We start from the raw sequence: 15,303 nt of genomic DNA, 5'->3' as shown, positions 1-15,303 counted from the left end.
TTAAATGAATGTTGCTGTTGACTTCATTTCTATACCGCTTTATATGTTAAAGAACAAATCTCAAAGTGGTTTACAACACATTAATACATCAAATAAAACAATCCAGAATAAAACAAATTCAGGCTTCAAGGAAAATATTTCAGATCCTTCTCTAACTGACATTTTGCTTTCTGCAGTCACCAACCTGACATCCACATGGTCGTAATTAGACCCACGTCAGTCGCAAAACGCGCCTGGTTAATTTCCAACACTGAATCTGAACTATTGTATACAGTGGTGTAGCTGACTTGGGTCATATAACTATTTCTGCAGCTGGGTCCCTCGTCTGCAAAGTTCCAGAGCCAGCCAGCCAGCATAGAAGCGGAGCTTTTTAGTCACTGTATGCTCCAAAAGCTCCAAAGTGTTTAGGAACACTTCAAACATATGGCACTTCAGTTTCAAGAGAATGGCGTGCAAGTTCTCTTACGTACAATGCAACTTCACGGAAAACAACTTAGGTCGCTTCAAGATAGGATACTGGAGCACTCCAAACCCATTTCCCCATGTTAAGCTCACAGAAAACAGTAAATCAAGCTGAAAGGTAACACATGAAGATCTGCATTGATCATCACAATGCATTCCTAATTATTACTGTTCCATAATTATAATATTATTATATAATCTGAGAAGGATGCATAAACTTAGAAGGTTGTGACTATCATGAAGAGATGCCTGCACTTCTGAATTTAAAACAGTGACTATAGAACGTCTTTTGGTTATTATCTCAGCTTGGGAAAATGCACCATTTAATACAGGGCTAAGGAATTTCATTCCCAGCGGCCTTCAGCACTCTATTTCTGGCTGTGGGGACTCTCCAAAGGCCACCCCCCCTTACCCCTCAGTCACACCCCTGCTTTACAAATTTCTTGAGTGTTTTTGCCTGACTATAATGTGTCTTTCAACTCTGATAATGCTTCGTGCTTGTCTTGATAGTTGCACAGAAAGGGAAGTCATAGAATCATAGGATTGTAAAGCTGGAAGGGACCCAAGGGTCATCTAGTCCAACCCCCTGAAATGCAAGAATTAGCATTTGTTGCTCTGGCCATTTTTGCTTCTGACCCTGCGTACCACTGTCAAATGACCCTCAAAAGGTTGCCTGGAATTGAACGAGGCCCTAAAGCTGGGAAAGTTTCCCAACACTGGATTTAGCATCTTCTGCTGAATTTGCGACGAGGTGCAATACTTTGGTTTACACCTGTTAGAAAATGAGAAACACCACTTCATTTCCTTTTTTAAAAGGAACCAAATGTATTCTTACACATAATCAGCTGATCCAACATACATTTTGTTCTTGTGAAATTTTAAGCGAGAACAGCCCATATGACGCTGATTGAATCCTGGGAAACGCCAAGAAATTGACGTATTTTCCAACCAAGATAGTCAATCCATCCACTTCAAACAAACTTTCATTCTAGTGAGTTAACTGTGACATCACCTGGAAACTGGGTTGAAGACTTACCTCAACCAATATGGCCTTAGGCAATTCATCATCTCTCAGTTTAAGCTCCCTTTGCAATACAGTATGCAATACAGTAAACACAAGCCTACCTTACAGGGGTGCTCATCAAAATTATATGTGCAAAGCACTCCACATACACTATGGAAGGGCTATGGAGGTAAACAGTATACCTTTTCTAAAGAGCTTTAATGTGTTTTAGCATTTCTTATCAAGTTATCCTCCATGTTTAGCATACATCATTCATACTAGCAAAGCAGCTTTCCCTAGATTTTGTAAACAGAGAAGTGTTATCTTTATCTGTGTCCATCGTACGGAAAATGGATTCAGTTTAAGATTTCCGATAAGATCTGTGAAAGTTCCTTTTGTAAAGTAAGAAAGCAGCACCTTCCTGTACAAAAACTCACAGAGCATGCTAAACTTGCTGTAGTCTTTACGATGTTGACAGTGCAATCCTATGAACATCGCTCAGCAGTTAAGCCCCACTGAGTCCAAAGGAACTTACTCCCAGGTAAGTGTGCACAGGATGGCAGGCCAGGGCTCCCAGATCCTATGCATAACTTGAAGGAAAGAGGCTCTCAGCGGCCTTTTTTGTCTCAGAACACACACACAGAGGTTCAAAACAGCACATACACAGCCAAAAATTCAACACACACTCCACAAATGGAAGGAAGACTAAACAAAGTTGCACAAGAGCCCAGATAACAAGCTTGCTGCAATCTGCCTTTTATAATTAGTTTCTAAGAGCAACAGGGACAGGCTAACAGCTAGGAAAGTTCCCTTATTACTCAGCCATACAAAAACCGCAGCATCTCCCAACATGTTAGGGAGTTTTATGATTTTACAGGGTGTGAAGGTGTTCAAAAACTTTTGAAGCAAGGCAACTTCCAAGTATTTAAAGCACTTGCAGAGTTTGAGTTCCATACACTCTGCAGATTCACTTTTCTGTATAGGTGGGAAATCCTATGTCAATCAAGGTTTGTGCAAGTTCTTTTTTAATTAAAGACACTATTTGGGGTTCAATACAAAACACATTTTCTAAGGGAGTGAGCCAAAAATCAGGGGAGAATTTTAAAGCTTTTTAAATGGCACCTACAGAATCTGTGTGGAAAACCCACTCAAGAGAGATAGCTTGCAACAGCATAGTAAGCAGGGAGGAAGTCTAAGTGGACAAAGCACTTCCCAGTTAAGTTTAAGCAGAGATCTTTTTTTCTAAGAAAGAATACCTCAAAAACCATAACCACAAGAATGTTTTGAAAAGGCTGCAATACTACAGTTCTTTTAAGGAAGTGTCTTAATATGGTGAAACAGGGATGGGCTTTCAAGCTTGGAGTATCTAAGATCCTGATGATGAAATCCATTCTTTAGAAGGAACAGATGGGAGGAAGCGAAAGCAAACTACCGGTAATATTTTCCGTTCCCTGCTTACCAGATCTACTACAAGGGCTTTGGCAATGTGTGAATTTTACAGTAATTTTGCTTAGCTTCTCTTAGGACCCATCAATACACAAGCAGGATTAACTAAGCAGGTAGAGAAAAATTCTCACCCCAACCCAACCTAAGCAAATTAAGTTATTTCTAGATTTTCACGGTTCCAAATTTCAGAGTAGCAGAACACCCATCATCATTTTTCTAACTATTATCACCAAAGCATTTTAAATACTTAAAATAATATCCTAGTAATAGCAAAGGAATCGGTTAAGAGGCTTCTCACAATAACTACTTTAATCCTAAACACATACTTAAAAATCAACCAGATTTCAAGACGATACACCTCCATGTGGTTAGAAGCAGGTTGTGAGGTGGTTACTCCAAATAACCAAAGTTGCAATCCTAATCCCATTTACTGGAGAGTCAGCCCCATTGAATTCAACGGGACTTATTTCTGAGTAGGCACAGTTAGGACTGTACTGTAAACCACCACCAACAAAACCTAGGATCCATTGTGTACATCCTGAGCAAAGGAGCTTGGCTTTAATGGAGTACTGGTTTACAAGGAAAGAAAAGTCTCGGTTCAAAACATTATAACCAGAACACAGTGTCTTCATCACAAAATCTAAATATGGCAAAGTTGCCGGAACAGAAGGACTTCTTCTGAACAGAGGATAATTATGGCTTCATTCAAGTTAGCCATTTAAAATCAATTTTAAAGCTAGTTCACAAAATGGGGGGGGGGGGTTCTGAATTAGTACAGTACAGAAAGCTGAACTGTTCCGTCAAATTTAGAATGCCAGTTTGTTTTAAGATGCCTGAGCCACAACACAGGTAAGTGAAAGAGTTAAGACTTAAGCCTACATATACAAGGAAGAAGAGGAGGAATTCACCTGTGCCAATTAAAAATTGCCTCCAAGTGACCACATTAAGCATCTTTATGTTTATTTTCCCTTTTAGCGCAACTGGCAGCAATAAGAACTTAAAATAATATTTGTGTCAAAAATGAGCTTTTCCTATAAATCTTCGACAATTTAGAAAATTTGAGTTTATCTGCTTAGGCCCAAGGTCATCTACAGCTGATAACAGGTAATATACTAATATTGTATCTTCTCATTTATAACCCGTGTTAAGTGTTTTATTTCAGTGGTATAACCTCCAGAGCCGAATTTTTACCCTTATTTTTGTTCCGCACAGGGCCAAGGCTTCAACTGCATTCATTTCCTTCTGACATCATTTGCACCTGCTATCAAATAACTACTCACCTTCAACCCCAATTCCACTGTGAATACCCCCAAACACACCACCTGTCAAGAGAACTGCACAGTCATAACTGCATCCAATTATGCAATCCTTTGCTCAGGTACCAAAACAGTTTGCAGCATCCACAATTCACTTAGCGAAAGAACATACTGGCTTAAACGGAGCTGGCAAGCAAGCAAGCTGTAAGAATCGAAGGAGGCACAACCAATACGCAGTATTTAGGAACGCACTCGTCACCATGGACCCTTGACATATAACCTCTCACTGGTGGTTTGCAATGAAATATCCAGTCCCTCTGCCACCTAGGTTCTTAGTCAGTACACCAATCCCCTTAGTGGCGAGGCCATTTTGCACTCAAGTATCTAAATTACACTGGGAATTACCTTTTACGCTCTCTCAAGCTAACTATATTCGCTTTATCAGCAAGCACATTAAGAGATATTGATGTTGATACTATACACACACACTCACAGAAATAATTACAGCTATGAGGGGTTTTTGCTACCTATTCGGAGATAGAGATCTAAGTGAACAGAGCTGCAATGTGCTCTACTAAATAACACAGTTTTAGTGCAGCAAATAGGGACCAACACTGGGGGTGATTTCCCCACCCCGCCACACAAATCAATAAGGTACAGAGGAGGTTGTTTTGATGTCAAAGCAGCCTATATTTGTCAACGCCTTAAGGACTGAATGGAGGAACCTCAATGCGCACACTCTCTACCTCCGGAAACAACCTAAAGGCCAGGTAAGAATTCAAGTTAAGTGTCCATGCAAAACCCGCCTCATGCATAAGGGGCCGCCCACCTGCTTGGAAAAGCTTAACACGCAATTTGTACCAACACACACACACGCACGCACACACCTCTCTGCATGCAAAACATTTCAGTGCTGTACAAAGACATCTCAGCAAGAACCATAAGCGTCAACAACAGATCACTTGCTTTCTTAATCAACTGTGTTTACTATTTTCTTCACCAATCACATTTTAGCAACTTTAAAATTAAGTGAATTAATTGAAGCTTCCACATGCACACACCCTGCCTTCCCCACCCCCAATCTTGGTCTCAACGCTTGTGTATTCCTATTTAGGAATGCATGGCTTCTTATGACCGAAAATGGAAGAGCTTGTAGGACTATGACACATTCTATTTTTTTTAATAAAAAAAAATCACATAAAAATTAAGACAAAATGTTCCTTCCTCTACTATGAGGAGGGGCTACATCATGAAATTATCTGCTCAGGACCATTTCTCTTAACATGAGCGTTAAAAAAACACACACACACATAAACACAGGAGCACCACACAATGAGGGTGCTTTTAAGTGAACTACAAAGATGAATTCCCCCCAGACAGAGCAGCTATGTTATGTTTACTATCTGGAACACACACCCTGAAAAAAGGCCTTTTAGTCCAACAGCTCAAAAGAAACCATTTCAGAAGGAATCCCAATGAATCTAAAAAGAATGTGCAATCTTATTTTATTTGTGCTGGCTACTAAGAATGCTGTTCAGATGTTTCCTTAAGGATGGGAAAGTTAACACAGGTAAAGTATAAAACAAAGCTTTTATACCAACATCTTAAAAATTACGCCTGGCATGAAATTCATTCAAGACATTAAATCGCACTTGTTCAACTGTCTACTTCCAATTCTATTGCCAAACATGCATGCAAACCTACGCAGCCATTTAAAATTTGATAATTGCTCTTCCCGCATTCTATCCCCAAAGCAAATTTGTGGCCAATGTTTAAATTCAGGGGAAAAACAAGGCTTTCTGGGGTTCCCCTCTGCTCCTTTTGTGTGTGGCGGGAAAGGTCAAGCAACAATTGCAAAAAATCAATTTATACCCAGAATTTTCACCACATAGTAAAGAAACAAAACAAAACAAAGAGCAACATGACCTCTGTATCTAGTAACCTTACCACAGCAGGTCCAAAGCTCTTTTATCTCCAACCAGCACCCTTTCAACACTTTTTAAAGAAGTATATTAATAATGGATTGCTCTTAAGACAAAGGAGGTGCATTCCTTTTATTCAAGAACATTTTATCACCAAAATAACTGCAGGGTAAACAACAAATCCAGCCGCCAGCTTTGATTTGGGAGCACATTTTCCCCTCGTTTGTTTTTACAGATTCACACATTGTAGTGGCAAAGCTTACAACGCATGAAATGCATCTTTTCCCACTCTAAACCAACTGCATTTCTCTGCACCCAGGCAGTAGGAGACAGAGGGATGCAGAGTTAAAATGGTTGCATTGAAGGAATAGCCCCCCCCCCCCAAAACTGCACACATACACTCTCTCGCTCCTCTGAAAGGAGCAAACTGAATAAACCACATGGGGGGGGTAAAAGAAGGAAAGGAAGCATCTCCGCCCCTTAGCTATTCAAACGGACCATTATCTGTGATAGTTCCAGAGTTATAATTAATTGCAAGTTGGACTTATTTATATATGCATATTTACAACCCAACTCTCTCCCCCCGCCCCACTCCCAATTCCTCTTAGAACTCAAGCGGGAGGGCAGGCAGAGGGTTGGGGGGAATCCGAAATTAAGCCTTAATCGGGACTTTAAAAAAAAATTCTCCCAAGCAACCAAGACAGACGCTGATCTCGAAAAGATGCGGAAAGGGGGGGCGGCTGGCTGGCTGGCTGGCGGGCGAGAAACACGCACGCACACAATCCAGACATCTTTGTCCACACACTGGAGACTTTAACCATTTGCAGAGCGATGCGCACCAGCAGAAAGGCGCGCGCACAAGGAACCACGTTTTCGCAACGCAGGAACTCGGGGCACGTTTAGACACAAAAGAAAACAAGAAGCAGGCGGGGAACGGGGAGAGGAAAACCCCGCCAACATCTCTCTTTCTCTCCCGATCTTCTCGATTGATCAGACTGCTGCCGGACCCACAACATTCCCCACATCAATCCCTTCGCCCCCGGGTCGAAAGAGAAAAGCATCTTTACAACTGCGTTGTTTTTTTACGCAGCACTTCTCTCGCAACCATTCATCTTTCTCGCTTTTCTGGTCCGGGGGCCGAAGACTCACAGCATCACTCACCAGGAATACAACAATCAATCGAAATGATATTTTCCCCACAAATATCATTCGAATGGTGAGTGCATTATTCCGAACGCATTATTCTCAGCCTAAAATGGTTAGCGCTGGCAGCGTATTAAGAGGACATCACCAGTCTCTCTTCTGAGATTTTAATGTTTGCTTTGATGCGCAGCAGATATACACACGTGTGTGTGTATACACACATACACAAACACACACAATATGAGGGTTATATAGTCCTGGAATATACATCCTAACAAAAGGGGGGGAATGCTTGCTTTTTTTCTAAAAATGGGAATAATATCTATTCTACATTTAATAAACTAGAAATCACACCAACAAATGGAGGGGAGAGGAGGGGTTGTTGTTGTTTTAAACAGCCGTTTTCAGGGCCAATTTCAACAACACACCCGAGCATTTTAAAATCACCCACTTTCTCTCTGCCACCGCAATGCGAGGCACAGGTCTACATCCACCCTAATTAAACCCCCAACACCCATTAAATTGAAGGGAATCCCCCACGCTCCCCAAAATAACAATACTCACTTTTTCCATTTGCTGGCCACAGGCAAAATGCAGTCAAGATAATCAGAAGTCCCCCAAATAAGGTCAGAGACCCTCCTCCGGCGCCTGACTTCATTCCTCTTTTTGTTATTATTATTTTGGAGCAAAACGGCCTTTTCTTGATATATATATACACACAAAAACCCAACAGTTTTAAGTCCTCAGTTCTCCTTCCCTCCCCACGAAAAATAATAATGGGGAGGGGGAATCCAAGCGTCCCCTTCCTTCAAAAACTCAGGGGAGGAGGGAAAAATAAGAAATTGGAAAGGTGAAAAAAATACGAGATGTTTTGGAGCAAAGTGGTGTTGTTTTTTCTCTCTTCTCCTCCCTCCTTAGGAAGGAAATTGTTCTGTCCCCCTCTGAATGAGAAACCGAGACGGGGGAAGGGGAGGCAGGGGGAAAAAGCCTGTTTTGGTGCCTGCAAAATAAGGTAACAGACTTCCCCCGCTTTTCCCCCCTCCTGAGACAACTTCTTCCTCCTCCAAAGTACTCCGAGAGGCTGGAGAAAGGTCGCGGCGCTCAGCGTTGCCTGCAGTCACCCAGAAGTAGCAAACATATACCACTTTGGAGCAAACAGTCCGCATCTTCGACCTCCATCTTTTCTTTTGCTCCCCTTCTCTCTCTCTCTTTTTCCCTCCCTCCCTTTCTCTAAATAAAAACACAGAAGAGGCTGGGAGCTGCGTGCGTGCCTGGGCTTTCCGATAAACAAATGGAGAGATCCGCAGATCGAAGGATAGAAACGAGGGGAGAAAATAGTTCCAGCGTCCCCCTCCCCACGCACAATTTTTCCCTTTTTAAAAAAACACCCGAATTTAAGAGAGCGGAAATCAAGCTTCCCAAACAGCCTCTTTTTTCCCCCTTCCCCTTTTGCAAGAAATCTGAGGCTCCCTTAAAGTGATCTCCCAAAATCACCACCACCCCCTTTTTCCTTTTTTTTTTTTTTTAGCTTTTGACTCGGAGAGAGACAAAATGCGGAATCAAAATGAATGGAAGGAGGCAGAGTGGCTTCCCCCACTCCACCTCTTCCCTCTCCCTCCCCCCCACCCCTCCAGGCGCCTTCCCAAAAAACGGGGGAAAGAATAGAGAAGTCCCAGCAGGCAGAAAATGCAGGCAGCGAAAGGCGGCCGAGGTCGTTTCTTCCTCAGCACTCCATCCCCGGGAGCTGCTGTTTGGCCATTGCAACGGGAGGAAAAGAAGGAAATCCAAGCAAAACAAACAAACAAAAATCCAAGCGGCCTTTTCTTTTTGTCTGTGGGGTGTTTTTATGGGGTGGGGGGAACAGAACACAAAAAGCCTTCCGGACGCCTTTGGAAATATATATATTATTTCATTCCATTCCCAATCTCTTCCTCGCCAGTCGACCCAAAGCAAAAGCTGCAATTTGCAAAAAAAAAAAAAGGAGGGAGTTGTAAAAACGCCAGGCGATGGTTTTGGTGCTGTCTTGCTTGGGGATCCGTTGGGGCTGAAGAGGAGGCGGAGGGAGAAGGATCCAGTCGCTGAAGGTCAAAGCTTTGCAGCAAAGCAAGCAAACAAACAAAACGAGAAAACCACCCGACGCTCGCTCTCCTCTCCTGGAGCTCCTTTTCCTGGGCTTGGCAGAGGAAGGAGGGGGCGGTGGGCGAGCGTGTTGTCCAGCCCTGCGCTCGCTTTCTCCGCAGGAATCCGCCTCCCCGTTGCAGAGGTTGGCCTTTGCACAGCGTCTCCTCCCGCTGCTGCTGCCGCCGCCGCCGCCGCTGCGGAGCGAAAAAAGGAGGAGCGCCAGATGGGTCTTCCCTTGCTTTGCTTCTCCTGCCGCTGGATTCACATGAAGATTTTTTTTTTTTTAATCTTTTGATTGAAGGGTCTTGTTGGCTTTGCGCAAAAACACACCCTCCTCCAAGAAGGCGCCGTGCGAGGCTGCAAAACGATGCAGCCGGCTCTCAAGCAAGGATCCCGGTTGCTGTGCGGGCTTTTTTTTTTTTTTCTCCCCTCGGTTATTATGGCACAGGGACCATAGCTTGGGAAATCTGCTCGCGCACGCGGGAGCGTGCACACACAGCCCAGAGAGAGGGAGGGAGGTAGGATCGGAGAGGCGCCCTCGGGGTCGCAAAGCAACGGAGGAGGTGGAGGCGGACTGCGCTACCACAACAGCGGCAACAACAACAACCCCCCCCCCGCAACACACACACACACCCGAGGGAAAAAAGGAGAGGGAGGGGGAAGAGGCCCAAGCGGCGCGCGCGCGCAACAGCAATTTGCAAAAGCAACCAGCGCGTCCGCAAGGCCCGGGCAGGCGCGTGGTAAAAGCAGGAGCCGCTCGAATCCAGGAACGGAGCCGCGTTTGGCGGCGCAGGGAGAAGGAGCGCGCGCCGGTGGTGGTCAAAAGCGGCGGCGGCGGCTGCAGCTCCTTCTTACAACAAGGCGAGCCGGGAGGAAGGCAAAGCTAATGGCAAAAAGCGAGGAGAAGGGGGAAAGGGAGAGAAACGGATGGGGGGGTGAAAAGCACGGTTAATAAAGCCCGCCCAGGAGAAGCTGCGCGCAGGCGCTCCTAGCAGCAGTTGCATTGAAACGCGCTGACACGCTTCTCTCAAAAAGCGTGCCCGCTCCTCCTCTCGAGTCGGAAGTAAGCCTTTATAGATGCAACGCAAAAGGTTTGCAACAGAGCTGCTTTGACTGCGCAGGGGGCGTGGTTGAGGTGGCAAGGCGCGCGCGGATGTGATCCTAAGCGTGGTCTTGCTCAGAAGTGAAGTGCCAACTGGGCTTCGGCGGGGCGTGCTTTCCAGTCATTTTATAACCGCTTGGAATATTTTCTTTTGCAACACAAGCGGTATATAAATTTTAGCGGGGGGGGGGCGGGGGTGAAGGAAACTTGAAGGCAAGCAGGGAGGACCTGACTTCAAGAGCAGCGCTCCCCACTTGTGATTCTTTGCAACTGGTCTTCAGAGGCAATCCTAAACTAGAAGGACCGATCGGATGGTCTGTCTTAGCATGAGAACATAAGAGGAGCCCTGCTGGATCGGGCCAAGGGCCCATCTAGTCTAGCAACCTGTTCTCACATTGGCCAAGGACAAGCAGGACCCAAGAGCGACAGTATTCATGGCTCTGAATATCTATTATATAATATCTGCTGGATTTTTAGTTTGGTTTGCTTTGCTTAATTATTCCAGACTTCCCTGGGTGAACTGGATGTCCTTGATGTAGCCAAGGTTAGCTTGCCAGGAGGTCAATTAATTGGCATTGGCTATGGGCAGATATAGGATACGGGTGGCGCTATGGTCTAAACCACTGAGCCTAGGGCTTGCCTATCGGAAGGTTGGCAGTTTGAATCCCCACGACACCCTGTTGCTCAGTCCCAGCTCCTGCCAACCTAGCAGTACAAAAGTATGCCAGTGCAAGTAGATAAATAGGTACCGCTCTGGTGGGAAGGTAAACGGCGTTTCCATGCACTGCTCTGGTTTCGCCAGAAGTGGCTTAGTCATGCTGGCCACATGACCCGGAAAAAGTGCCTGCAGACAAACGCCAGCTCCCTCGGCCAGTAAAGCAAGATGAACGCTGCATCCCCAGAGTCATTCGCGACTGGACTTAACTGTCAGGGGTCCTTTACCTTTTTATGGGCAGGTGTAAAGGGCCAGGAAGAGACCACATGGGAGCCAAGAGACTGTTTCTCAAGTATTTATGTATTACAAAAGTCTTAACTTTCCCTCCCTCTTCACACACTCCAAATGCTTCAGAACTCTCAACACAAAATGTTTGGCCTAACATGGATTTCAACAAAATGCCGTTTACGTAATATTGTTCTTATTTTGATCTTGTTCTAATTTTGAGCTTGGAAGCATCACATCACATCTGAAATCCTAGGGAGCCCCTTCCAGTCACATACACTGTGTAGACAGTTCTGAGCCAGAAGTATTGGCAGCCTAAAAGCTAGCTTCCTATTTCTCTATCCCAACCTGTGTGTTCAGAAATGCATCCTGTTGTTTGTCCATGGAATCTAAAACAGATAGAGCTTTTGAATATGGAGGCCTTATTAAAATTGGAGCTAGTCACAGTTTTTATTTAGATCCTGCCTGTCATCCAATACCAGTTGCACTGGTTCCCGGTGGAGTATAGGGTCAGGTTCAAGGTTTTGACCTTTTAAGTTCTTTCTGGCTTACGGCCCATGTATTTACGGGACCGCCTCTCCTGGTATGCCCCGCAGAGGACCTTGAGGTCCATGAATAAACATAGTTTAGAGGACCTGGGCCCTAAGGAAGTCAGACTATCCTCCACCAGCGCCAGGGCCTTTTCAGTGATGGCTCCGACCTGGTGGAATGCTCTGTCCTAGGAGACTAGGGCCCTTCAGGATTTAACCTCCTTCCATCAGGCCTGTAAGACAGAGCTATTCCGCCTAGCCATTACAGTGGTACCTCAGGTTAAGAACTTAATTCGTTCCGGAGGTCCGTTCTTAACCTGAAACCGTTCTTAACCTGAAGTACCACTTTAGCTAACGGGGTCTCCTGCTGCTGCTGCGCCTCTGGAGCACGATTTCTGTTCTCAGCCTGAAGCAAAGTTCTTAACCCGAAGTACTATTTCTGGGTTAGCGGAGTCTGTAACCTGAAGTGTCTGTAACCCGAGGTACCACTGTAATTTGAATTCAACCTGATCTTTTATTTCCCTTCTCTTCCCTCCCCCTCCCCTTTTATGAAGATTACTCGCTCTGAGACTCCACAGCTAATTCTCCCCTGGCCTCCTCATTGGCCCAAGTAGGACTAATTCAGCCAGCTAGCCCTGGTGACCATCTAATGCTTATTGGATGGATTTCCCCCAAATTGATCTTTGAACTTTGAATTTTATTGTTATTCATGTTTTTATACTGTATTTTATGCTGCTTCTATGTTGTATTACAATTAAGTGTTTTAAATTTGTTGTTACCCGCCCTGAGCCCGATTTTCTGAACCGGGAAGGGCGGGGTATAAATAAAAAAATATTTATTATTATTATTATTATTATTATTATTATTATTATTATTATCATCATCCAAAGATCTTAAGGTCACACACATACGCTATTTTATTCTCACAATAGCCATGTGAGGGAGGCTAGGCAGAGAGAGAGAGAGAATGACTGGTCCAAGGTTACCAAACCATCTTCATGGTTTAGTGGGAATTTAATCATGGGTTTCCCGACTCTTCTTCCAGCATTCTTGAGTTTGTCTAACCCTTTTTTGAAAGGTATTCAAAGTAGTGATCCTTACCACATCTTGTGACATTGCTGCTGAGATGCTAGCCAGCACCACATGTGCCTGAATTCTGTGCATGCTGCTGTTATTAGTACAGTGGTACCTCAGGTTACATACGCTTCAGGTTACAGACTCCGCTAACCCAGAAATATTACCTCGGGTTAAGAACTTTGCTTCAGGATGAGAACAGAAATCGTGCTCCGGCGGCACAGCAGCAGTGGGAGGCCCCATTAGCTAAAGTGGTGTTTCAGGTTAAGAACAGTTTCAGGTTAAGAATGGACCTCCGGAACGAATTAAGTACTTAACCTGTGGTACCACTGTACTAGTAGTAGTAGTCATCTTTATATCCTATCTTTCTCCCAAGCTGGGATTCAAGGTGGCTTACAACATTTAAGAAACATTATGAAATACAAAGTAATCAAAGCAAACTAGTTAAAAGCAATAATTAAAATGCATCAGAACACATTTGGAACCATTAACTTTGCTGTTAATCCTATTTCCCCTGTTGGTTCCACCCCCGTCACTAACATCCTACTCACCTTCCAGGTGGAAAACCTGACTCTTAAGAACAATGTAAGAGCTGCAGCACCTGCCATTCTGCACAGATATACTGCAAACCACTTGAGTGAGGACCACAGACCACAGTTGGGAACCCCTGAGCTAGCAGATTTTGATCAACTAGAAAGGTGTCCCAGATTAATAACAGCACAATCCTAACCATGTCTGCTCATAAGTATGTCCTATTGAATTTAATGGGACTTAAACATCTAGGTAAGTAGTTTTAGGATTATAGCCTAAGGATAGGGTCCCATGCTAGTCCTACATAGAGTAGATCTGCTGGAATTAGTGGGTGTAGTTACTGATTTCAGTGGCTCTAAGTTGAGTACAGCCCTAAATCAGCGTATGTTTTTCAAATTTTTAAGAAGGAATACCTGTGAGATAGTGCCTTCTTCAGCAAAAAAATAAATAAATGCATGCACCATTTTGTTTCTGGAGAATTACTGCTTTTCTCATTAAAAAAATTAATTGATTCAGTATGCACAATCAGCTACAATTAGTTAGCTACAATCAAGTGACAGCCCTAAAAAAAGGTGTTTCAACAATCGTAAGTTGCAATTGCACATTCAGAGCAAAGGGTTGTCTCTAGTTTTACTCAGAGTAGGCTCACTGAAATGAAGGGACCTAAGATATCCAAGTCCATTAATTCCAATGGGTCTAAGTATGACTAATGTTGGGTATGACCCAAAGCTATCAAATGCAACACAGAAAACAGTTTGTACTTGCAACATCAGTCTCACAACTATATGAAATGCAGCAAGGCTCCCTTAACGTGCTGAGCAATCTCAGTTGTCGACTAGAAGGACAGAAGAGGGTTACCTGCAGAAGATGCATCATTTGAACTGAAAGTTTGGACTGAAAGCCCCCTTGATCTTTCTGCTGGATCAGGAAGGTGGAATCTGCCACTGGTTTGTGGTGGTTTTCAGCAATGCATTTTAACCCTACCTAGAAAAATGGAAAATGCAACAAAAATATACATCCCAAGTTGCAAATCAGTTAATCATAACTTCATTTTGTATTAAGATTGGGGGTAGGGAATGTTCCGTGGGAATTTTGCATTAAGAACAGAACAGTTAGAGGGTCCTCCAGCTTCTTGAAACAGACCACGTGATTGTTTTTATATTTAAAAAAAGACCAGTTATACCGTATAGTTTAAAATGCTGATTACTATAACCATTTTAGCTGAATTACATTTGCTGTAGGGAACTAGGCAAATATTAGCATGTTGTGAAGGACAGCTTTTAAAAGCATTTCAGACTTGATAGTCATCAAGGTGACATCAGGTTTTCCCTGCATAGTCCTGCGTTCTGTGTGTTTTTCTACATTTTGTATGACTGCATCTTTGAGAAATGGATTACTCATATAGGTGCAACGCTAGCCAGATGGAATACTGGTCCCAATATGAGAGAGAAGGGAAGAAGGCTGGTCATTGTAAGGGGCTCGAGAACACCAAATTAAAACCAACCTGGACATGAAAGTGAGCAAAGTTCTGTGTGGATCTTGTTAAACCTCATAAAGCTTTCATTTAGAGGGGAAAATGCACTTAAAGTAATAACCCACAAAGTATTTATTCAAAAGGGAATTCCCTCCCTCCCATGTTCATGGTGAATGTACGACAGTGTTAAATCATGGTGGCCTCGTTAACAGATGAAATGATCATGGAAATCATAGAATCATAAGAGTTGGAAGGGACTACAAGGATCAACTATTTGATTGATTAATCATTTGCCTTTC

At 43.7% G+C, this 15,303-nt stretch overlaps 1 protein-coding gene across 2 annotated transcripts in view; it reads right to left on the bottom strand.

Moving 5' to 3' along the window:
• Positions 1-14,511, bottom strand: part of IGF1R (insulin like growth factor 1 receptor) — a 182,957-nt gene extending 168,446 nt beyond the window's left edge. The window contains exon 1 of one of the 2 annotated variants that reach the window (XM_083411841.1): positions 14,389-14,511. Coding sequence is in view for 1 of the 2 variants with exons in the window: in XM_083411840.1 (XP_083267966.1) it covers positions 7,797-7,890 (94 nt within the window). In the remaining variant the exon portion in view is untranslated. Of the gene's footprint in view, positions 1-7,796; positions 10,167-14,388 lie in introns of those variants that run through there. The other variant, XM_083411840.1, reaches the window with a different exon arrangement.
• Between the last annotated feature and the right edge of the window lie 792 nt (positions 14,512-15,303).

Source organism: Podarcis tiliguerta (assembly GCF_965153285.1).
Source record: "Podarcis tiliguerta genome assembly, chromosome: 14".
In the NCBI taxonomy this organism is placed as follows: Eukaryota; Metazoa; Chordata; class Lepidosauria; order Squamata; family Lacertidae; genus Podarcis; species Podarcis tiliguerta.
Note: the sequence above shows the minus strand (reverse complement) of the source record. Positions and strands in the feature narration are given on the sequence as shown.